Here is a 25,401-nt window from a genome sequence, read left to right on the forward strand (position 1 = left end):
TCCCCCATTTCCATGTCCCCCTTGCATTCTTGTTCTATCATTATCACTCTCGGTACTACTATTCTCATTTACAATCACTTTAGTTCACCAGTTCCTCTCTTCTGATCTTTTACTTCACCTCTTACTTCCTCTTCTCTCTTACTCACATCACTCATTCCTTCTTGAGCAATAGTCTCTTTAACTGACTCACACCAAATCCATTCAAATGCAACCTATCACTTTTGTACATTTCCATCTTTCTTTCAAATGAATCCCACACATTCACAAACTCCACTCCCTTCTCCTCACACAGCTTTGCCAACATACCATTATCAACACCCAGGCAACACACTGACAACCTGATATCCATTCATACATGTGCTTCATGTCCAAACAAGGGATTTGTTCCAACAACTACCACCAGCTTGCTTGCTTCTCTTATCTAATGCATCAATTATCCTGCTACTTGTCCCCCCCCCCCCCCAGCCTGGAAAACACACCTTATGGAATCTCTCATTTACCACCCCTCTAATAATGAATTACCATACATTGCTATTCTCGAGTCATTCATCACCTCTTTTTCACTACTTTCCTTTATCCTAACTTTTCTTGTCCATTTTTATCCACCAAACTTTTCATCTCACTATGCATATTTCTCATTTCACTTCTTATTCTGATCAACTCATTTTTCAAGTCTTGCATCTTGGCAATTATACTATCTGCGAGCCTATCATTCGTTTCCTCATTCCTGTTTTACTTAGCATCCACAGTATCACTTATTCTGCTATACTTTTTTTTTTTAATTTCTTTTCTTAATTTCTTTCATAATTTGCCTAAGATCTTGAGGGACAATCATTCTAAGATCACAGTTACCATGACTTCTCTGAAATGACTCCATTTTTATCCAGTCGCTAGAGCAATGTTTCTCAGTTTGTTGCCCACGACTGATTTGGACAATGTATATTACTCAAAAGGTCCACTAGACCCCATATCTTGTCCTTTACCAATAAGTGCAAAATTGTGGAGTAGTTGCCATAGCATACACGACCTTAATATTTTTCAGTGGGAAATTAAGTCAGGTGAAAATTATAATAAGGTTTCTCAGCATACGGTGGTGACACAGTGGCTGACTTTATGTATCACTATTCACTCGTGAACCGAGGCATACAGCATATGGCTAAATGTTATGCATGTTTATTTTACAGAAATAAAATGAATTATATAAAAGAACTTTTTTTTTAATTATTAGGATTTTTAATATACTGCATTCTAAACTGTACAAACTAAGATAAAAAAAATATTCATTTACTAAAAAAATTCTTTCACAGACACAGTGAAAAATGCTGCTCTAGAGGATACCTTGTTAGGAAATTAGTTCACTTTCAGTTACAATTTAAATTGTTTCTGCAGCAATTGAATTAAGTGATGTGTATATTTTGTGTTCTAAAGATGCTGGTTAAAATCCAGCATAATATTAGTAACTCATTAAATTATGTGCTTATTTTATTCTTCTGGTGTTAAAATGTGATCCATGATTATGAATAAAGCATACAAAAAGATCTTGCTATACATTAACAAAATCACCGGTAATAATTCAGAATTTCATTAAAGACTGTAGTTTACAGACTAAATTTTCTTCACTGAATTTATAGCCAAATCATATAACAATAAAACAGACTTTGATGCATTTTTGCTAATCATTCATACAGTTTTTATGACCAAAGGCAATTATTAACTTGCTATGTGTACATCATCAAGGTTTCGTGTGCATGTGCACAAGCAGATGAACCAGAAAAGAAGATACATGTGGATTAAAATGTTATGAAAACTTGTTGGAAGATTTTTTCCACTTGGTTAGACTATAATAAATTTAGTTTAATCCTTTATCCAAGTAAGCAAACAAAGTTTGCACCAGAAGTATCTTCAGGATTGGGGAAACTTATGGTAAAGGTGGTATAAGTTCTTAGTACACTTGTCTTAGTATCTCCTATAATGCAAAGTACATCTCCTTGTGAGATGTATAATGCTATGCATTAAGGGAAGGGTCACTACTCAGACCGGTTTCGACCTTTATTAAGGTCTTGTCAGTGGAAGCCAGACCCAGAGGTGGTGATACTAAGGTGGATGTAATGGAGAAGTCATATTTACCTATACAAGTTGCCAAAAGGTGTCTCACCTTATTATTAAATTACTCTGAATTAGAGAAAAGATGTTGGAAGTTTTTTCCACTTGGTTAGACTATAATAAATTTAGTTTAATCCTTTATCCAAGTGTAAGCAAACAAAGTTTGCACCTGAAGTATCTTCAGGACTGAGGCAACTCGTGGTAAAGGTGGACTAAGCGCTCATCACTTGTCTTAGTATCTCCCATAATGCAAAGCACATTACTTCCAGCTTAGTATCACCACCTCTGGGTCTGGCTCTCACTGACGAGACCTTAATAAAGGTTGAAACCTGTCTGGATAGTGGCCCTTCCCTTAATGCATAGTATTATACATGTCCGCAAGGAGATGCGCTTTGCATTATGGGAGATATCCACCTTTTCCACGAGTTGCCTCACTTCTGAAGATACTTCAGGTGCAAACGTTGTTTGCTTACACTTGGATAAAGGATTAAAGTAAATTTGTTATGAAAACTTATTCTTCCATTTTGTCACTAACAATGATACCATGCCTTCCACAGAATGAAGACTATTTTTATATGACTTCATATCACTCAGATGGTTGGGTGGAAAGAAATACTAGCAAATTAACACAGTAGCAAGTTTCAATAACAGGTGTCAGAAACAGTAATCACACCAACAACGTAGCAACAGAAGCCCAATCCTAAAGTTAATTCATTAGGACATTCTATCTACCATAACAAACCATTCCTTTGGTTCTTGCAAGTTCTCTATAAGCAAGTAGATTTTTAGTTCTTTTAATGATTTTGAAAATTATGCCCACAATGCTTGGAAAACAGCAAGTTGATGAGATAATTATTTGTTTCATATCAGCTATGCCAGCCTGTTTGGCTGAGTGATCAGCAGATCAGCTCTCCAGCCAGCAGGCTGTGGGTTCAAATATTGCCACAGGTATGGATGTTTGTGACTGTCTTTAGGTGGGAGATGAATTTCATTGCCTGGTGTGAGACCACCTTCCTGCTTACTGAAGGCCTGAAGTGGCTTGAAAAAGTTCCATGTCTGCTCTCTACAGTGGAGTTTCTAGACTATGCAAAAATAAATAAATAAAAATATACACAAAATATGTAAAATAAAAATATTAAAAAAAACATCCTTAGCCAACCTGCAGTACAAACATACTATAGATTTATAATTATACCTACCATGGATGGAAGTTACATAAAAAAAAATGTGATTTTATATAAAAATCATATGTGTGTGTGTATGTATGTGTGTGTGTATATATATATATATATATATATATATATATATATATATATATATATATATATATCATTTTTGACTAGTATCATCTACAACTTGAGCTGACTGGCCATAGATAATTTGACTATACAACAGAGACATACTATTCAGCCAATTTAATAGTATGTGTATGGTAGTCAATTTATTTCATGATAATTGCCCCAAGGTCTTTTTTTATAATACTTTACTCATCCACAACCTAGCTTATCTTATCAATGTAAAATGAATCAAATAGCATGTATTTTTCCTGGAATGCAGCAAACAAGCATATACTTAAAATAACTGATGTACTGATTTGAACTGATAACTAATTTTTGTGGGAGGAAAGAATTTCATAGAACCACTGTTATTATTTTCATGCCCATCAAATTAAATAAAGTATCTCAACAATCATCTGATTTTATATGAATTATTTTATAATCCAGTTTGCATATACAGTCATACCCCGAAGTTAAGCGGTAGATGGGACCAACAAAAAGCACGTAAGTCAAATTCGCGTAACGCGGGGTATAATTTGGAATGTAATTTATATATACAAACATACAAAATGTTAGTTAATTGGGACCAAAGGTTTACAACAAAAACACCTATATTTTTTAAGAAATATAATCATAATTGTAGTTTTTTGTGCATAAAAAAAAAGAAAGTTATTTCGATGTCAATGGTTTCATAAAATCTAATAGATTCGTCTGACGGCATAATGTCTTTTTCTTGTCACGCAAAATTTCTTCATAGCAAGCTAATGATTTTTTTTATTCCTTACCTTGTGGCTACGATTCATTCATAGTTAGAATCTAAATCCTCCAAAATCTGTAAACCTTTCTTTTATGATTGATTGTTCTTACTGTGGATTTCTGCAGATCGAACTTCTTTACTAGCTCACAAATTTTCATTCCGCCTTCAAAATCCTTAATAATGTTGAGTTTTGTTTCCAAAGTCAATGTTTTTCTTTTCTTGCTAGCTGTAGAAGAATCGGACTTGCTTCTTTTGGACGACATTATTATTTTTTATGTGTAAAAATTTTTATCAAGAACATAACATTAAACAATCGCAAGGTTTGTAGACTATAAAAATCATGTATGAATGGAGGCCGCGTGAAACACGTCAGTGCTTGTTCAAAGCATGTGCAATACTGGTGAATGTGGCCAGTGCCGGAAAGATACGACTAGTGGCGAGGTGTGAAGTGGGACGGGAATACGTACATATAAGAAACCGCATAACTCCAGATTCACTTAAGTTGGGGTAGCATAAGTCGGGGTATGACTGTATTGTTAAATTATAAAGACCAAAATCATCTCATTAAATCTTTATTATTATTATTTCTGAAATTTTTTGTGTTCAGATATACAGGTACATGATTTATGTACTTTGATAAAATATTAACCAGTATGAAATATATTTTTTACATATAAAAAATTTTAAATTAGAAATCAGCAGAAGTGAAAAACAGAAGTTACATGTAGAAGAGGCCTATAATCATATTTCATTATATTCGTGTTATAATTCTTTATTATGAAATGATCTGGAACACATTCCAAATAGATTTATTGCCTTTTTTTTTCCCTTAGTGCTTATTCTATAAACAAAGTTATAGCACTGCTTTTGTAAAATATTTAGTGCCATCTACTTAAATTTACAATTCATTTACATTATAAAATATTGTCTGACTTATTAAATGAAATTAAATACTTCCAGGGAGTAAGTCCTCATTGAGGAATGGTCTTGGAAAGTCTAATTCCTTGATATCTATCATACATTCGACAAATGTATGGCAGATAGCAGCCAGCTAAAAAACATTCATTTAAGACACGATGTCCACTGGCAGCTTATTTCATTCATTCACTACATGCTACAGAGACTCTGCAGCTCAGTCAGTATAGACAAGCTGATAATTCAGGCCAAACAGAGCCCTGACAGCCTCTATTTAGCCTGAATCCAGCTTGTTCTTCACCAAGCTTCTCTTCCACAATACTTCTCAACCATTTCTCAAGTATACTTGCATAAAATCTTACCAGGAACACTCAGTAGGAAAACACCTCTGTAATTCTCACATTCAGAATGTTTTATTTCCCTTTGGTTGAAAGACTTTGGTTCGATTCCCATCCATGATGTGAGAATCTTTATCTAGTCTCTTTCAACGACAGGTAAGTCAGCCAGTCTCATATGGAAGTGGGGGGGGGTTCACCCAGAAGCTCAGGTTTTTCGTCCCTCAGAAAAGGCAAAACCAGCCCATGAACATACATGGACCTATAGTCATAAAAATACATGCTTAATCCCTTATTAGGAAGGTTCAACCTGTCCTAAGAGAAGGGGGAGGGGGGAACCCATACAAAATAAATAACTACATGCTACAAAAAGAACCTTAATTTCATTTTCTTCATGACCACACCCTTAACTTCCAAGGATGACCAAGAGTTTATCCCTATGTCATAAGCTGCAAAATTTTTCCACATACTCCTTACTGGCTTGTGTATTTATTTCCTATCTCCTCTCTTTTTTTCCCTCTATTTCACAAACTTTGAAGGCCAACTGCTTCAATTGCTCTTTGTATACAAAGTTCTGCAAACCATATATAACACTGTCAGCCAGTACTGCACCTTTTTAATTGTTTCCTCATCTCAAGAGAACTCAGATGAACATATCTGAGTACAGTAGTCTAACACAAATGTGATATTATCAGGGATTTGTAGAGAATGAAAATAACTTCCTTTTCCTATAAGTTAGTGTTCTTTTCAAAATTGTAAACATTCGAAATAATGTCTTAATCACCTTGAAAATATGGCTTCCAAACTAACTCACTGTTCACCAGTACCCTCAGGTCATTAACGTCATCAACCACAATGCAGAAATTCCCATTAATATAATTATGCATTAATCTGTTCAAGTCTGCCTGCAGGAATTTGTGTCGGAAATGTCTGTTATCAGCTGATCCAACTTCGCATCATTCATATATAATTTATTTCACTTCCAGACCATCACCAGTTTCATTAATATATAAATTAAACAGGAGTGTTACTAGGACAGAACCCTCTGGTATCCCAGTTGTGGTAACTCTCAATTTCTTAGCTTCACTCCTCCATACACCACTCTTTGATACCTGTCACAGACCAAAGCTCTGATCCATACCACAAACTTATTTTGCATACCAATCCTTTAAGGTTGTATAATAATAATTTCCTAAAAATCTAAAAGAATCATTGTATATCCATTTCCCCTTATACAATTCCACTGTTGCAAATGTGAGTCGACTGATAAAACAAGACCTACCTTTAACAAAGCCTCGTTAAAGCTTATTGTTCTCCTGTAGTGAGAGCAAAAATTCAATACTAAAGCAGATAAGGGTAAAGCATTAGTAGTTCAAGATCGACAAGAGTATGTCAAAAAATTAACCTTAATACTACATGATTATTCCTCACATTCCTCATCCTCTTTCTAATGATCCTATAACTACCAGGATTAAGAAATTCAATTTGCCACTTGATGATGAATGAGGAAACCAAGAACAAACTTAAATGCAAGCATGGGCATTCTCCTCATTTGTATGGACTTGCACAAGTCCACAAAGCAAATACTCCATTACATCTTATTGTGGACTGCATCAGCTCTCCTTGCTACAAAATTGGTAAATGTCTCTCTAAATTACTTTTGGCATTGATAGTATGTCCTCTTCATTTATCAAGAATAATTCTCATTTCAAAAAAAAAAAAAAAGCTTCATCTTTGCCCAGATGATATCCTGGACAAAGAAGAAATAGATATTGTGTCTTTGCTCAAAAACATTCCTTCAGATGAAACACTTTTCTTCCTCAAGCAACACTTTTATTTCATAGCAGATATTTCCCACCTATTTCACTGTGATTCATTGGGGCCAGACATACTAGAATAAGATTTACCAACAGAGTACACTTCCTAACCACTCCATGGAAGAATTCGAACAGCAGATACTGAACAGAGTCTTTCCCAAACTGTCCTTATGATACAGATATACAAAATGATATCCTTGCAGTCTGGCATGGTTCCCTTACAGATCAACAGGACCTCATCACTTTTCACCATCATATCCAGTTCACCCAAGTAGAAGAAGACAATCAAAATATAAAAATTGCCTTTGTAGATCTCCTTTTACTTCATCTACCAGATGGTGATTTTCATTTTCAGTTTTTCGAACGAAAACCCATACAAGACTTTACATTCATGCTCTTTCACACCACATACTTTTAAAAAATCTAGCCCCATTAAGACTAGTACATCAAGCTCACTTGCTCTCATCATCATCATCAAATTCCTGACAAGTATACTCAAGTGGGGTGTACAGGATATTATAATAGTACTACATGAAAAACTTACTTCATTACTAACTTCCTATCAACAATTTTTCTTCAAATCAATCTGTCATCTGTCAAGACTCCAACATTATCAGATCTTATATTCCTGTCTTTTAAGACACTTTTTACTGTATCAATCCACCTATATCTTGGTCTTCCTATGGGTCTTTTTCCTGCCAACCTGGCAGAGAACACCTGTTTTGCTAATCTTTCTTCTTCCATTCTGTTTAAATGACCACATCACCTGAGATGAGCTCTGCTAACACATTAGTGGATGCTAACAATGTCAAGTTCTTTCCTAATATTCTCGTTTTTAATATGATATTGCCATTGATGCCATCTGTTCACGCCTCTAATCTTTCTCAGGACTCTCATATCTGTGGTCTCTGGTCTTTGGTCAAGTGTTTTATTTCTAACCCAGCTCTCAGATCCATAAGTTAAAATTAGTTTGAATACCGTCTTGCATACAGCTAATTTAGTGTTTTGACCAATTTCTCTCTTATTTCATATAAATTTATTCAGTTAACTTCCTACCATCCCGGCTTTGTTGATTCCATTGTCTATTTCCATATTTAATTTACCATCTTCATTAAAAATTGTGCCTAAATAGCTGAAATATTTTACTTGTTCTATAGGTTCTCCATTCACAATGTAGTTAATATTTTCTAGGCTTCTGCTATTTTCATTGCCTTTGTCTTTTTAATGCTAACCTTCATACCAAATCTATTACAACAGTTATTCAATTTAGTCAGGGAATCTTGCAGACTTGTACAGGATTTATTTAGAAGTATAACATCATCTGCATAAATTAAAGAGCTGAGATTAATATCTCCAATTTTGATATCAGGTTTAATACCACTTAATAAACTTAACAAATTTAATACACTGACACCAGATTTAATATCAAACCATCTTCCTGTACTACCTTCATTTCTAACTGCTGACTTACAACTCAAATAAAGACTAAGTATTGCTTGAATATAATGCCACATTGACAACCATACAACTGTAGTTTTGAATAGCTTTTCTCTTGCCACCATGTCATATGCTTTTTCCGAATCTACAAAACTTAAGTACAGTTTTTTTTATGTTCCCATGATTTCACAACTATTTGTCGTAAAGTGAAAATCTGATCCTGACAGCCTCTATTTGGCCTGAATCCAGCTTGTTCTTCACCAAGCTTCTCTTCTACAATCCTTCTCAACCATTTCTCAAGTATACTTGCATAAAATCTTACCAGGAACACTCAGTAGGAAAACACCTCTGTAATTCTCACATTCAGAATGTTTTATTTCCCTTTTTATATATGGGTACTATGAGAGCTCTGCTCCAATCATCTGGAATTCATCCCTCTGTCCAGGCCTTCTGAACTATGCAGTGCAGCTACTGCAAGACTTTTATACCTTCATACTTGGGCATTTCTGGTTGAATATCAGCTACCCCAGCTGCCTTTCCACTTTTCAGGCTTTTTTTCATGGCTTTTCTACTTCAAGTATGGATATGTATTCCTGATTGTATGTTGAGTGTTTTTTTTACTACTATGCTATTATTAATTGTTTCGTTTAGCAATTTTTCAAAGTAATTACTCTATACATCAAGGATATCTTTTTCAGCAGTTTTCATGTCACATTTATCTTCTCTAATTCTTTTTACAGCACTCTTTCGTCCATTTTTGAACTTTTTAAACAGCCTCTAGAACATTCTGCCACCTTCCTGATATTTATTTTCTATAATAAATTTAGTTTAATCCTTTATCTAAGTGTCAGCAAACAAAGTTTGTGCCTGAAAGTATCTTCAGGACTGGGGTAAGGTGGTACAACACCAGGGCAACTCGTTGCAAAGGTGGAGCAAGCTACCAACACTACTGTCTCAGTATCTCCTATAATGCAAAACACATCTCCTTGCAGATATGTCTAATGTTATGCATTAAGGGAAGGGCCACTACCCAGACTAGTTTCAACCTTTATTGAGGTCTCTTCAGTGGGAGCCAGGCCCAAGTTGAGATACCAGGCAGAAGCATTAGCAGGTCATCTCTACCTATAGGAGTTGCCAAATGGTGTGCCACCCTGTAGTGGCCCTTCCCTTAATGCATAGCATTAGACATATCCGCAAGGAGATGTGTTTTGCATTATACTGAGACAGGAGATACTGAAACAGGAGTGTTGGTGTCTTGCTCCACCTTTGCAACGAGTTGCCCTGGTGTTGTACCACCTTACCCCAGTCCTGAAGATACTTTCAGGTGCAAGCTTTGTTTGCTCACACTTGGATAAAGGATTAAACTAAATTTATTATACTCTAACCAAGTGAAAAATAAACTTTCAACATTTATTTTCTATGTTCTTGCCAAAATCTTCCTGACTTTTGTTTAGATAGTTTTATACAGTGTTTAGCTTTCTTACATTTGTCTCTGTATTTTCTACGAGCACAAGCTGACTTATTTGCCAGGAACTTTTGATAAGCTTTCTTCTTTTCCTTCACTGTCTCTTTAACTTCCTGCATCCACCATGGAGTTATGATTTTTCTATCCTTGCAGACAACCTTACCACATGCCTCTCTGGCTGAATCATCAATGTTTTCTTCAGGACTTGCCACTGATCTGCAAGGTTTGGTTCCTGTTCTCAAATGCTTTCATTTTTTCTTGAATAATGTTTGTGTATTTTAGTCTACAGTTCACATCTGAGAGTTGCTCAAATTTTATTCGCTTTCAAACTACCTTAAATGTTCTCCTTTTCAGTTTCAATTTCAAATCCTCTGTACACTCCAGTATCCTGTACCAGCAACAAAACATCACTATCAACAATAACATAGTCAATGAGACTTTTCTTATTCTTGCCTCTTCTCTCTATGTGAATTTGTGCATATTTTTATGTTGGAACATTTTGTTAGTAATAACCAGCCCATGTCCTGACAAAAGTCCAATAGGTATTTGCTATTATTATTAGCTTTGCTTTTTACTCCAAATTTTCCCAAAATATTTTTGTATGTCTGACAATTATTTCCTACTCTGCTATTTAGTTCTTCGATAAGGAACCAACTTTTCCTTTTTCATTGTGTCAGTTGCTCTCTCTAAACCCTCAAAAAATTCCTCCACTCCTACCTTAGTAGAATCTTCTATGGGACCATAGGCATAATTAAGTCTCATTGTCCAGTTCCCAATTCTGATATTTGTCCATATCACTTACTTAATACTGCTTGCCACTCAAGAGGATTAGCCTAGTATTTAGTGTTGAATACTATAGCTCCTCCTCCTTTTCCCCGATTGTTATTTCCTGAATATAACATTCTGTATTTATTGCTTAGGAAGATCTCACCAGTTTCTGTCTTTTTTGTTTCAGTCACCCCTATTAAGTCGATCTGGTACTTATCTAATTCTTCTGCTAGTTCCATTTCTTTGCCTGAATGGCAAAGAAATGGAATATAACATATATAACACACACACACACATTATATATGTTCAGTAGTGTCCCCCCCCCCCAATACCACATAAAGGAAATTGTGAAACCTTTCAACATCGTCCAAATCTAAACAGAAGTGATAGACTGATATATTTTCTATGGGAAATAATTCTCCACGAGATTCAGAAATAATTCATTTTTAATAAAATAATCATTATTAATAATCACTGTAATAATCAATTATTAATTAAAGTTATTTTATTAGTACCTTAAATGTATTTAGATCACTCAATAACATATTTGTGTAGCCCATGTTTTTTCATTGTTAAATCTCCTAGTTTATATTCTACTTGTTTAATTTGAAAGTTATATTGAAACCACCCTTGACACAAGAATGAAAATTCTATGTTAATAAAAATTACCTAAGTAAAATACACATGAAGTTTAATTAATTATTTCATCTTTATCTGGATTTTACCTGTTTTATTTTCTTCTTTAATATTTTGAGGATCTTTTCATTTTTACCAACTTTTTTTCCCCCATAATTTTAAGTTAAGCTTTCAAGTTTTACTATAAGAAATGGAAAACATCTTTCCTTTGGAATGATGGTTTCCATTCTTAACACACACACACACACACACACACATTTTTTCCCCTTTTGCTTTTAATCTTATTGAGATTAATCTTGATACCACTAGGTTAAGCTCTGTTATTCAATTAAATTATGATTTTTTACTATGACCGCTGTTCCTTTTCTATGTAGTCCATCTTTTCTTTCTGAGTAAAATATTCTTACATTTTGGATGTTAACATATCCCTCATCTGTCCAATGGGTCTTTAATATACCTACTATACTGCACTTAAATATTTTAAAATTCTTTTTTAACAATTTAAATTTTTAGTTTTTAATAATGTCCTGGCATTGACTACTCTAACAGCATTGAAGGGGAGAAAAACAGAGGGAGAGAGATGAGAATGAAAGCAGAGTAGGAACTAGTCTACAGGTAACATGCAATAAGTATACTGCATAATGTAAGACCAAGTCCAGCACTGGGACCTTGGATTTCCCAATCCCATATTCACATTTTGCCATATGAAAATTAGAATGATAACGACGATGATGAATTCCTGAGGTTTATTCCTGATGATTCCAGTATTATGATTACTATCATTGTACAGGCACCTCCATGGAGTTTACACTCATCCACACAATCTATCATACCTCTCCTTGAACCCATTAACAGACAAAGCATTCAGAACTGACTCTGGCAACCCATTCCACTCATTCACAACTCTACAACCAAAAAATCTAGTCCTCACACCCCTACTAACCACACCTTTACTCAACTTCCAGGGAAGGTCTCTTGTTCTGGCCCATCTAGCCAAGTGCTGAAACATTTCCCCTGCATCATTCCTATAAAACTATTTAAGTAACTTAATTCTAATCATATCTCCCCTTTTTCCCCTATCAACTAACTTATGCGATCCACTCCACACATATCCTCAATCTATCCTCATAGGGAACATGCCACAGACCACTCACAATCTTGGTTGCTCACCTCTGAATCTTCTCCACTGTTTCCTCATCCCGAAGAAACCCAGGAGACAGACCTGATCACAGTAATCCAGATGTGGGTGTATCAAGGCCTTATAAAGTGGAATAACAACTTCCTTTCTTCTACTTGTTAATGTGATCTTGAATAGCCAAGTAATCTTTTGGGCTACTTTAAAACCCTAGCAATATGTCCTCTAAACTTTAACTCTCTCTAGCTTTATCTATTTCCTGGAGTACAGTTCCATCAATGTGGTACACAGCTTATAATCTATTTATCCTAAAATGCATAACTTTACATTTCTCCATATTAAACTGACACCCATTATCTTTTGCCCATACTGATAGCCTATTTAAATTGCCCTACAAACTGTCCACCATATCACCTTGATTAACTATTACACTACCTAATTTCGCATTACCAACATACAACTGAATATTTCCTTTCAGGCTACTTCCTATATAATTTATGTTCAAATTAAACAGCAATGGTCTCAGCACTGAACCTTGCAGCACACCACTAGTCACCTGTTTTTGCCTTGATTCTGCCCTCCATATACTGCTGGATATCTGTCCAGCAGCCACCCTCTTACCCACACTTGTATTAGTGAACATAAACAATACCCAGCTACCAGCTTGATTAGAACTCAGCCAAGCTCTTAATACCTGACCTATCATCCCCATCTTAATAAGCACACATGAATCTCCCTTTCTTCTTCCTGCTCTTACAAATATTAGGAGAATTAATGAAAAATTAGGGAGACTTATCTTAAGACTAACCTCAGTCTAAAAGCTGCAGGTTACCTATATATCCATCCAATCCCAAAAGGCACCAAGTAAAATATTCAGCTAAGATATCCATTCTCTATTTCCTGTTACAATTTAACCTGTTTCCAAAATTACTTGACTGCAGTGTTTTCTATTCTTGTGATAAATGCTGTTGTGGTCTAAGAATGAGAATGTCAGGTTGAAATTCTGCAGAATACTAATGACTTAATAATAAACTGCCTGGTAAATTATAGATAATAGCTAATACCTGAGCCTTCCTACACTGTTACACTGAGAACTGCCCTGCCTGTAAACTAAGGTGGCAAAATTAGAAATTACTGCATACTGCAAAACAAAAATGCTGTGAAGTGTTCCATCTGGCTATCTTCCAAAGCACACTATTTTCTAAATTAATTCTAGAAAATATTCAACCATTAATCTTGCCATATTTCCATTTGTAAATAAGTTCTATTACCATAGTTGAATTATAATGTTGAAATTAGTGATTTATGACTGGCAATCATTTGTTGTCAATTCAAGGATTCAGACTAAACTTAGTGAGCAATAATTACTTTATGTACACAGTGCTGAAAAAGCAATATCATTAAATGAATGCCTCCTTATCATGTGACACAAACTGCATACAAAATATTAAGGTTAATTTCATCTGATTACAGTCTGAATATATTTGCATGGCACTGCATATGTTAAACAGTGGGCTAAGTAAAATGCCTATATTAACACTGCCAATGCTGATTAAAAAGCATTTTTCTTAACATCATTTGTTAATAAGAGATATATACGAAAAATCATCTTATGCAAACTGAATTATTAACATGATTTCAGATATTTAATTAGAATAACAAAAAGTGGTCGCTTTAAAAATTTTAATATACACTGCTGAAATATAGACGTACCTTTCTCCTTTAGTTGAGCTAGGATGATGCAGGATGGTTTGTTTTTCTTGCATTTCCACCACACATTGTGTACCCAGTTCAATTTCTGAAAGAGTAAGAATGGTTAAATAGCAAACCTATTACAACAAAAACAAACATTTCAATTAGTCAAGCCAAAACTTTCAATTTTTTAAAATGTATTATAAATACATTTATTATATCATAAATGTATTATAAATATTATAAATGTATTATAAATGAGCAATTAAATTTTGAGAGATACAGCATGAGGTATCAACATTTTGTTTGAAATGAGAGCTAACTGTTTATCTGGATGGACAGATGGTTTGTTTTATGGATGTGATGTAATGTTGATAGATGTCTTTGGAATGAAAATGATGTTTTTGGTGCATTCTGATGCATTTAATCATCAAAAATTCTCCCAATTAATTTATTTCTGCTTAAATATTTTCTTGTATAATATATATACTTTTATCTTATGGAAATTGTCTATCAACTAAAAATTATTATCTCTGGTTTCTCTGATGTATGAAAATAGAATTATTACACCATCCATGGAATCGGCAGACTCATCTTAGGAGGTTCGTTCAAATACCAACATATTTATCTGAATCTTCAAATCCTTAACATTCCCTGCATTAACATATTCTGGTAATTTGTTCCATCACTCACAATTATCCACTCAAAAAAATCTACTCCTTACATCCCTCTTCACCAAGCTCTTACATAACTTCTGAGGATGGCTCTGGTTCTTTCTCTCCTCTCACCCTGTCCTCTTTTTATAATCTTCTCTATTTATAATTATAACTAGTACATTAGAATATATAGTTCTAAAATATATTATATTACATTTTGAAGCAGTAGGATGTATTGTGGAAGTGGACAGCATGAAATGTTTATTAGGACGTTGCTATAGAACTGGTAATGTGGAAGGCACTGAGAAGGAAATGTTTAGACAAATTGGTCTGACTAATAAGAAAAGGGTGATCATTATGGGCAATTCCAATTATGGTAATACAGACTGGAATGAAAAGATGGCATCACGAACCATAGAGAATGAATTTCTTGAGTTTTTAAGGGATAACTACCTTAAGCAGTACTAATAAAGGCCACATGTGAATTGAGTCTTGGATTTGATTATCTCATCAGAAGATACTGTTGTAAATGGAGTGTCATATCTTCCTCCAATTAGTGAAAGTAACCATGAAGTGATCACTTGGGTGGTGGCAAGCCATAGCAGGATCTTGGTGAGAAAGGGTTATATGTGGAAGTATAGGGCAGGTGATTATAGCAAACTGACTGGCTTGCTGGTTGGTCTCTACTCAGGAATTATCTGGCAGAGGCAATGACTGAGTGTATTCCAAAGGTCAGGAAATTAAATAAGGTAAGTAAAATGGATGACTGAAAAGGTGAAACATGCAATCTGGAAGAAAAAGGCATTACTGAGGTGGCACAAGATGAGCGGAGATAATCAGCTACATGAGAAGTACAAAGAGCAAGCAAGGAAGGTGACTTGATTAGTAAGGGCAGCAAAAGTGCAGTATGAGCAGCAGTTAGCAAATGACACTAAAATAAATCCTATGGTGTTTTTTTTTAATATGCAGCCAGTAGAAGGAAGAATAATTATGGGAGGATGATGATGGTCAGTGATAATGTAAACACTGAGGAGGAGATTGTAAAGGCGCAGTTCATTCACAATCACAAGGAAGGAAAATAAAGTATTCCATCCTTGTGATTATAACATAATGCAGAACATGCGAGCAGTGGGAATGGCTGAGGAACCAATGATGGTGAATGAGCAGGAGGTATATGAGGAATTGAGTAAACTTAATGTCAACAAGGACATGGGACTTGATGGTGTTACACCTGATATCTTAGGAATATAGTATTCTCAGCTATCATGGTGTAACATGAAGAATAAATATCATAAATTAAAACCCCTGCATAAAAAAATGAATTATTTAATGAAAATTTTCTTGCATCCAGTAAAATGTATAAAACGTAAGGGTTGTTGTTAAAGTAGCTGATAAAGGAAGGAATGTATTAATATTGTAATATGACTTAAAATAAAGAATTCTAACTAAATAAGTAGCTAACAAAGGAAAGTATAGATTAATATTGTAATACGATTAAAAATGAGAGAGTTAAGTAAATAAGTAGAAATGGGTGAGTCATAAAATACGTTATGTGAGAGATTAAGTTATTAAGTAGAATTCATAGAAAAAGTTTGAAAGGGGATTAAGTCAGGCTAGCACAAGAAAAGCAAAGCTATCGCTTAGGGCCGATCCCCAGATTGAAACATTGAGAACGGGCTTGCAGATCAAATGACGTTTGGCGGGAAAACGCCACCCTAATTGGTCGATGATTAAAAAACAAGTAGAAGGAGGAGAAAAGAAGTAAGAAAAGGTGCCGTTAGGGGGCAGCTATAAAAGGGTTGGTAAACCCCAGAAAAGGACTTTTTTTGGATAGTCGCTTTTGGCCTGGGAGTTTGGTTTTGGTTCCGGTGGAGTTCACGGGGTTTTCCTGAGTGGCGACAGGGGTGATATCTCCTCGTCACAACACGGAAACGAAAGTGAGCGGGATTTCGATTCCCGTTTTCCCAAGTAGGAAGCAAAGGAAAAATTGCCATAGAGTCCTAGAAAATGAGGGATCTTCTACGTTTCAACGCTAGCGATAACTACGCAAAGCAGAAAGCTGTAAAGAGATCGATGTCCTCGTTGCTGATAGTAGAGCAAATATATGTGTGTTAAAGTATTCCATCCTTCCTTTTCCAAACGAACCAGAGGTTCGTTTGGAAAAGAATAAAGGCCCACATGAAGAGCTCAAGAAAGGTACTGTAAATCATAACCTATGTTAGCTAGAAATTTGTCTGTGAAAAGTATCGTGATTCCAATACAGAACTGTTGAAGTTATACTAGGACTTTAGTATATGATAGAATGTGTTATGTGTAGATTGACTAGTGTTAAAGATTTGTGAATGATTAAGAGTCCTAAGGTATTGGAATCACGATACTTTTCACAGACAAATTTCTAGCTAACATAGGTTATGATTTACAGTACCTTTCTTGAGCTCTTCGTATGGGCCTTTAACACACATATATTTGCTCTACTATCAGCAACGATAGTAGATAATTGCACAAGATATTTAAATGACATAATTGTGTGTTAGTGCAAATAACAGTATAACGGAATAGTGTGAATTAAGTAATTACGTATCCTAAGAATTGAATGCCTAATGTAACGTATAAAATAATTGAAATGTCACAAGTATGTGTTAGCAGTGAATGATTTGTTAATCTACTTCAGTATGAATAATCAAATAGTGTGAATTGATCTAATTTGTTCACATCAGGTGAATTTATGAATTAATGTGTATGGCTGCATAATCACAAATAGCCATATTGCTTGTAATGATTTAATGTTAGTCTATAAGTATTTTAGTTTAGTATTTGAATTGTACCATGTTTAGAAACTTAATAAACCTTTTTGTTCAATGATAAAAGAGTTGTCTGATGTTGCTAAATCAATGCACCGCTTAAAATCATCGTACCTAATCACGCGGGAAATTTAATGTTGAGGAAAGAGATTAAGAGTCACGACTGCAATAATATTTAAATACTAAGAGATATATTCGAGATTGACTTTCTCCCTATTTATGACAACATAAATGGTGCAGTTGATAACCACTTGAAAATATTGTACTTAGTCACGTGGAGAATTTAAGTTGAGAATCGAGTTAAGGGTCAAGACTGTAATAGTTACACTTTCAGATATATTTGAGTTCTTTCTCCTTGTTTATGTATGTAATATCCTAAACTAAATATCCCAAAAGGCGCAGTATAAATACAAATATTAGGGGTACTACGGGGAGCAATAACTTAGATATTGGTATAAGTTTTGGTAAAATCTTGGGCATAGAAGTTAGAAGAATATAGATAAAAGGAATTTGTAAGATTAGAGTAGAAATCGTAAATTGGGACACAACAATGGTATATCACTGCGTGTTTTGAGGGACTGCTCCAGGGAGTTAACAGCTTTAACTTGCATTTTTAACATGAGTCTTCGATTAGCCCAGATTAGAAAGGAGTGGTAAAGATGGCAAAATTGTTCCACTTCATAAAGGGATTGATAATGCTTAGAATTACAGGCCAGTTTGCTTGTCTGGAGTTGTGGTCAAAGTGTTGGAGAAGCTAATGAGAACAAGGATTCAGAACTGGGCTGACAGCAGTAGAATACTCTTTAATGGACAGCATGGGTTTGCTAAAGGAATATTTGTTTCAGCAATCTGCTTACTTATTATAACAAGGTGATAAACACATTGGACAAGGAAGATGCATATACAGTAATGTATTTAGATTTTGCAAAGACTTTCAATAGATTACCACACAACAAACTAGTAGTTAAATTTGGAAGATTTAACTACTAGTTTGTTCTATGGTAAACTAGTTTGTTGCAATGGATTGGAGATTGGTTGTTTAATAGGTATCAGTAGGTTGTGTATGGAAGAGTGACATCCCAGAAGAGGAAAGTCACTAGTGCCATGCCCCAGGGATCTGTTTTGGGGGCCATTGTTGTTTAATTTGTATGTAAATGACACTGGAAAGGACTAACATGTGAATATACAGTTGTTTGCAGATGATGCAAAATTGAGGAGAAGTAGAGCATTCGTAGTTTTGCAAGAGGACCTAAATAGACTGTCTGAATGGGCACGTATGTGGGGATATCAGTTTAATGTAGCAGAGTGTAAGATTTTAAAATTTGGAAAGCAAAGATGGAATGTAGAGTATAGGATTACTGGAGATATTTTAGAGGATGTGGAGAAGATGAAAGAGATGGGGGATGATTGTGTAGAGACTTAAAATTTCATGGACATTTTGCTAAATTTCTGAGAACAGAGCAGATTATGGGAATGATGTGGGGAACACTGACATGTAGGATGTTTTGATTCTATTGTACAAGGCCTTGATCAGGCCTCACATGGATTACTGTGCACAGATTTGGTCACCAGGTTTTCAAAAGGATGATGAAATGTTGGAGAGGGTTCAGAGAAAAATGACTAAGTTGGTTTCTCATCTGGAATGTGGAATACGAGGGCTGTTCGATAAGTCCGTGCAAAGTCTAAGAGATGGCACCACCAGTATGTATCGAGGTTATTTTTATTGCTGGCAACTGTTGGAGGATCACACACTAAGTTTCAGTCAGACAGATCTATTACTCTGTGATTGGCATTCATTTCAATCGATCGAGTACCGTGATTACCGTGAAAAATGGATAAGAAAGAATTTCATGTAGTGATTAAACATTACTTTTTGAAAGTCAAAACGGCTCAGGAAATCAAAGCTAAGCTTGATAAACATTATGGTGAGTCTGCACCTTCGATTAGAATGGTTTATAAGTGGTTCAGTAACTTTCGAAGTGGCCATATAAGCAAAAGTGATGCTGAATGTTCTGGATGCCTTGGTGAGGCCACTACTCCAGAAATTATTGAAAAAATCCATGATATGGCGATGGATGATAGAAGAGTGAAGGTGCGTGAAATTGCTAAGGCTGTGGGCATCTCAAATGACCATGTACATAATATTTTACATGAACATTTACATATGAGAAAACTATCCACAAGATGGGTGGCACGTTTGCTCACACTGGATCAAAAGAGTCAACATGTGAACTGTTGCAAGGACAGCTTGAAGCTGTTTCAATGGAATCCAGAGGAATTTTTGCATCATTTCATAACAGTGGACGAAACATGGATTCATCACAACCAGTCTGAGACCAAGGAACAGTCAAAACAATTGGTTGCAAGTGTCCCAAAGAAAGCGAAACCGTTCCTTCAGCAGGAAAGGTTACAGCCACCGTCTTCTGGGGTGCTCGTGCATAATCTTCATAGACTTCTTGGAAAAGGGCAAAACAATTAATGGAGTGTATTATGCGTCTTTGCTGGATTGTTCAAATAATGAAATAAAGGAAAAACGACCACACTTGGTGAAAAAGAAGATTCTTTTTCACCACAAAAATGCACCTGCTCACTCTTCTGCAATTGTGACTGCAAAAATTGTTCAAATTTACGCTATGAAGTCCTTTCACAATCCCCCTACTCTACAGATTTGGCTCCATCAGACTACTATCTGTTTCCAAACATGCAAAAATGGCTGGCAGGAAAGAGATTTTCATCAAACAATGAGGTGATTGCTGAAACAACTGCCTATTAAGAGTTGGACAAATCATACTACATGGATGCGATATCCGGCAATACAGACCTGACAACAGATTGAAGGAAAATATTTGACATGTAGTAGTTAATAATAACACTGACTTTCAATGCAGTACTATAGTATCCTGTACAACCCCTTGAGGATACATAAAGAATATGAAGAAATTTTACTATATGCATTTTCATACTTTTTGATGTGGCGTTCTTCAATGATTGGTTATGCAAGTCAATTAAATCACAGTGCTGCTTCTCACTTTTTTTTTTTTTTTTTTTTTAACTTACTCAGCTGCATCCAGTCTCAAGCAATGCATTCCATGTTCTTACCACTCTCCATCGCAAAAAGTTTTTTGCGATGGAGAGAAAGTGAAGGAATTTCTAATTATACGACCATGCACAACATAAATACACAGCCTAAAAGAAAATCAGAATACTTTGCTTATGTAGCACAAAAGATACTAATGGATAATGAGTGGCCTCTTGTGGGAATGGGTGCTTGGAAGAAAGGGGATGACAGCAGGTAACACTGAGCCGAATGGAGTCTGAAGAGGATAATGATAGGTATAGAAGCAGAGACATTTTTATGCTTTATACTAATGCTAGGAGTATCCGGAATAAAGGAGATGAATTGGTGATGCTGATAGCATCAGCCTGGCCAAAGATTATTGGGATCATTGAGACATGGTTGACGGACGATGATATAATAACAAGAATAGAAGTAGCAGGGTACAGCATTTTTCAGCAGGATAGGAAGGGAAAATGGGATGGTGGAGTACTGCTTATGATAAGTGATGACTTATGTCCTCTAAGAGTGGAGGCTTTGGAAGGCAGTGCCACTAATGATTTTGAAAGCATATGGTGTGAAGTAGAAGTAGGCAAGACAGGTTATTTAATGGGATGTTGCTACAAGCCAAGGAGCACAGAGGGTTGGGAGCAGGAGATGTTTAGGCAGTTGAGCTTGGCAAGTGCAAGAAGAATGATTGTTATGGGAGATTTTAACTACAGCAGTATAAGTTGGAAAGAGGAAAATGCATGTAGTAATAATTAAATGGAATTTCTAGAATTCTTGAGGACAGATGTCTTAGACAACATATAATAGAGGGAACAAGAGGTTCAAGAGTGAGAAAGGTCATTGCTTTCAAGAGTGAGAAAGGTCAGTCTCTTAGGTCATAGCTGATGCTATGACCTAAGAGAGTGACCATGTAGTTTTGACTTGGAAGATGAATAGACATGCAGGAGTATCAAAGAAAAGAAAACATATGTGGAATTATAAAGCAGGTGATTATAATAGTCTTAGATATCAACTTGGGGTAGTTCCATGGAAGGCAGAATTGGAAGGCGGGATATCATTAGTGCTTGGGAAATTGTGAAGGAATATTTGTTAGCAGCAACAGTAAGATGTATTCCACGAGTGAAGAAGAAGAAGACACAATTTGGTGTAAAGTGGCTGACAAACAATATCAAATAGGAACAGTATAAGGAGAGGGGTGGAAAGCATGCATGAAGAATACAAGACTCATGCCAGGAGAGTGACTAATATGGTAAAGAAGGCAAAACTAGAATATGAGCAGAGATTGGCACTATGATCCAAAGATAATTCTAGCAAATTTTGCTATGTGGCCAGTAGGAGGAGAATGATTGCGGAAGAATGGCATTGTGGAATAAAAAAAAAATGGGAATAGAGTGACTGATGTAGAGGACATAGTAGAGTTGTTCAATACATACTTTATTGGAGTATGTCATTCTGGAGAAGTAAGTTTTAATACTAGAGGGAGAGGGCAGGTTCAAGGTTTAGAGGTGCAAGAGGAGAGTAGATTCCAAATACTGAGTACACTGGATATCAGTAAAGCTGTGGAACTGGATGGTATTTCACCACAGGTTTTGAGAGAATGTGCTAAAGAACTGACAGCTCCGTTGACCTGACTTTTCAATGAAAGTCTGGCTACGGGAAAGGTATTCAAGGGATGGAAGGAAGGTAAGATAGTGCCATTACATAAGGGCAATAGCAGACTGGATGTGTCTAACTATAAGCCAGTTTGTGTTTCATCAGTAGTTGTTAAGATCTTGGAATATGAGAATGAACATGGATTTGTTAAGGGGCACTCATGCTTTAGTAATATGATTGCCTTCTATAATAAAGTGACAAGAGCAGTTGATGAGGGAAAGGCATATACTGCCATTATTTTGGATTTTGCAAAGGCATTTGACAGGGTGCCACATGATAAGCTGATATTTAAGTTGCAGCACATGGGTTTGGATGTCAGGTTGGTCAACTGGATTCAGGATTGGCTGTGTGATAGGTATCAGAGATTTGTGTATGGTGGGGCAATATCAAGGAAGCAGTACGTTACAAGTGGAACTCACAGGGCTCAGTACTGGAGCCTGTATTGTTTAACCTTTACATTAATGACATTGTCAATGGATTACAGGAGGATATTCAGTTATTTGCAGATGATATGAAGCTGGGAAGGGTTATTAATAGTGCAGAGGCTTTGAATGTTTATTCAAAAAATGTCCAGTTTATTCAAATCCCTGCAAGAGGATTTGAATAAATCCTCTTGCAGGGATTTATTCGGTGAATGAATGGGGATGGCAGTTTAATGCAGCAAAATGTAGTCTTGAAGTTTGGGATACATCGATGGGAGGCTGCATACTTGATTGGAGGAGCTGTACTGGAGGGGAGGCAAGAGATCTGCTGGGGGGGGGTGATTGATAGAAAATTGAAATTCAGGGAACATGTTGCAAAGGTGGGTGAAGGTAACCCAAAGGATTGCTGCAATACTGAGAAGGATGCTGACCTGCAGAGATAAAAGAGTTATCATTCCATTGTATAAGACCCTGATCAGACCACACTTAGACTATTGTTCCCATTGATCCCCAGGATTTGAAGAGGATAAATAAACTGTGGAAAGGGTAGAGAGGCAGATAACAAAGACAGTTTCAGGACTGTACAATGTAAGTTATGAGGATCAGCTAAGGGAATGTGGACTGCAGAGTTTGGTAGATAGAAGAAGGAGAGGTGATATTACTGATACTTTTAACTGTTCAGAGGTAGTTACAGGGTTGACAATGGGGAGTTCTTTTGCTCGGTGGAATAGTGGGAAGGAGTGATGACAAGGGGCCATCCCTGAAAGCTGCAAAAGGAAGTAATAAGTAAGAGGACAAGAAATAAGTTTTTTGCAATGGAGAGTAATAGGAACATGGAATGCAATGCCTGAGAGATTGTTGGGCATGCAGACGACTACCACAATGGGGCTTATAACTCATGTGTTGATTCATGTTGGAGGTTTAATGGAATATTATCAGCACTGAGAAAGGATTAAAACTAATTTTAATGCTTCCAATATTTCATCTCAGTCACAGAGATATCTTCAGGGATTACAAAAAAAAACCTTTTGTAACACACACACAAATACAATACAACAGTGAGTGAAACTAAAGTTCCTATCTAGGTGGTGCACCCTCTATGGCATTTGCAGGTGGCCTAGGATATAAAGAGGGATCTCTAATAATTAATGTTTCCCAAATTTTGAGAAGTTTTATGCAACCGTATTTGTTTAAATTAGGTTGATTCCTGAGTGCAGATGCAGATTCAAAGAACAGTCTTTCTTTTTTGAATTTACTATGGTGGAGCATGGTGTTTTCCCAAGAGATCCTGTGGGTTGTATCCAAAACATGGTCTGCAAGGCCAGATTGACCATAATCATGATTGCAGATGTATAACTTGTGTTCTTCTAATCGGATGGTTGCTGATCTGCCTGTGTGTCCGAGGTAAGTCAGTCTGAAGTAAGCTGGTCTTATAACTTTATGAATGACTGCAATAATAATAATTTTTTATTATTAACTCTACCATTGGACCCTTAATGGGCTCATGCCAGTCGCAAGCCTGGATAAAGGAGGAGGGTCGGTCACATGAGTGTCAATGCTCTGACCGTACAGAAAAACACGATTGACTGTGTATTGACCTTATGCATCTGGACCTGCATTTCATGCAGATCCAGATGCATAAGGTAGCAGCCCTACCACTGGACTTACTGCATTTTGGCTAGCAACCAATCTGCAGGAAATGTTCATTGATTTTAAATCTCACAAAGATATGAAGAAAGGACAGTCAAATATGGATATCAGACCTCACCTATAAAAGGGTACGACTTGGAAAAGGAAAACCATTTTAAAATTTGCTACCTGGAATGTCCAAGGAATTGGACATAAAGAACAGTTAGATGAAATTCTATCTAAAAATAAAATTACAATAGCTGCAATATCTGAAACCGAAAAGAAGTTGCAAGGTTCAAAAATTTATATCCAATTACCTGCAGTTATACTCAGGTGTTAACGGAAATGAAAAAGCAAGAAGCGGCATAATGCTGATGATTCATAATTCCTTTAAAAATAATGTTGAAAACAATACATTTCATAATGAAAGAATCTTACAGGTTAGATTAAAATATAGCCATGAACATATAACAATTCTAGCTGTATATGCACCCGTAGAAGGTAAGAATGAAGAAACTGAAAAATTTTACTTTCAACTACAGGAAATGTTCCACAAAATTAATACGACAGATTACATTCTTTTAATTTAATTTCTTTTAATTTTTAATGACTGTAGATGATATAGCTAGTGGGATTGAATGTGATGGGTATAGTGTGTTCAGGAATGACAGAGAATAAAATGGGGGAAGGAGTATTGTTGATGATAGCTGATGAGCTACAGCCAAGGAGAATAGAAGTTGAATTGCAGGATAGAGAAAAGAGCACATTTGTGGCCATTTGGTGAGATTATGGCTAGCAGAACAAAATATACAATTGGGTGCTGCTATAGACCAGGTGAT

The 25,401-nt window shown here is 35.8% G+C and overlaps 1 protein-coding gene across 6 annotated transcripts in view; it reads right to left on the minus strand.

The window, feature by feature from the left end:
• The window catches only part of Khc-73 (Kinesin heavy chain 73), an 842,240-nt gene that overhangs the window by 781,664 nt on the left and 35,175 nt on the right, over nucleotides 1-25,401 (minus strand). For all 6 annotated transcript variants that reach the window (XM_090407555.1, XM_090407554.1, XM_090407553.1 and 3 more), the window contains exon 2: nucleotides 14,359-14,443. In XM_090407555.1, coding sequence (XP_090263681.1) covers nucleotides 14,359-14,443 — 85 coding nt within the window. The remainder of the gene's footprint in view (nucleotides 1-14,358; nucleotides 14,444-25,401) is intronic.

Source organism: Typopeltis vanoorti, chromosome 17 (assembly GCF_054136105.1).
Source record: "Typopeltis vanoorti isolate ZY-2024b chromosome 17, IOZ_Tvanoo_1.0, whole genome shotgun sequence".
NCBI lineage: Eukaryota > Metazoa > Arthropoda > Arachnida > Uropygi > Thelyphonidae > Typopeltis > Typopeltis vanoorti.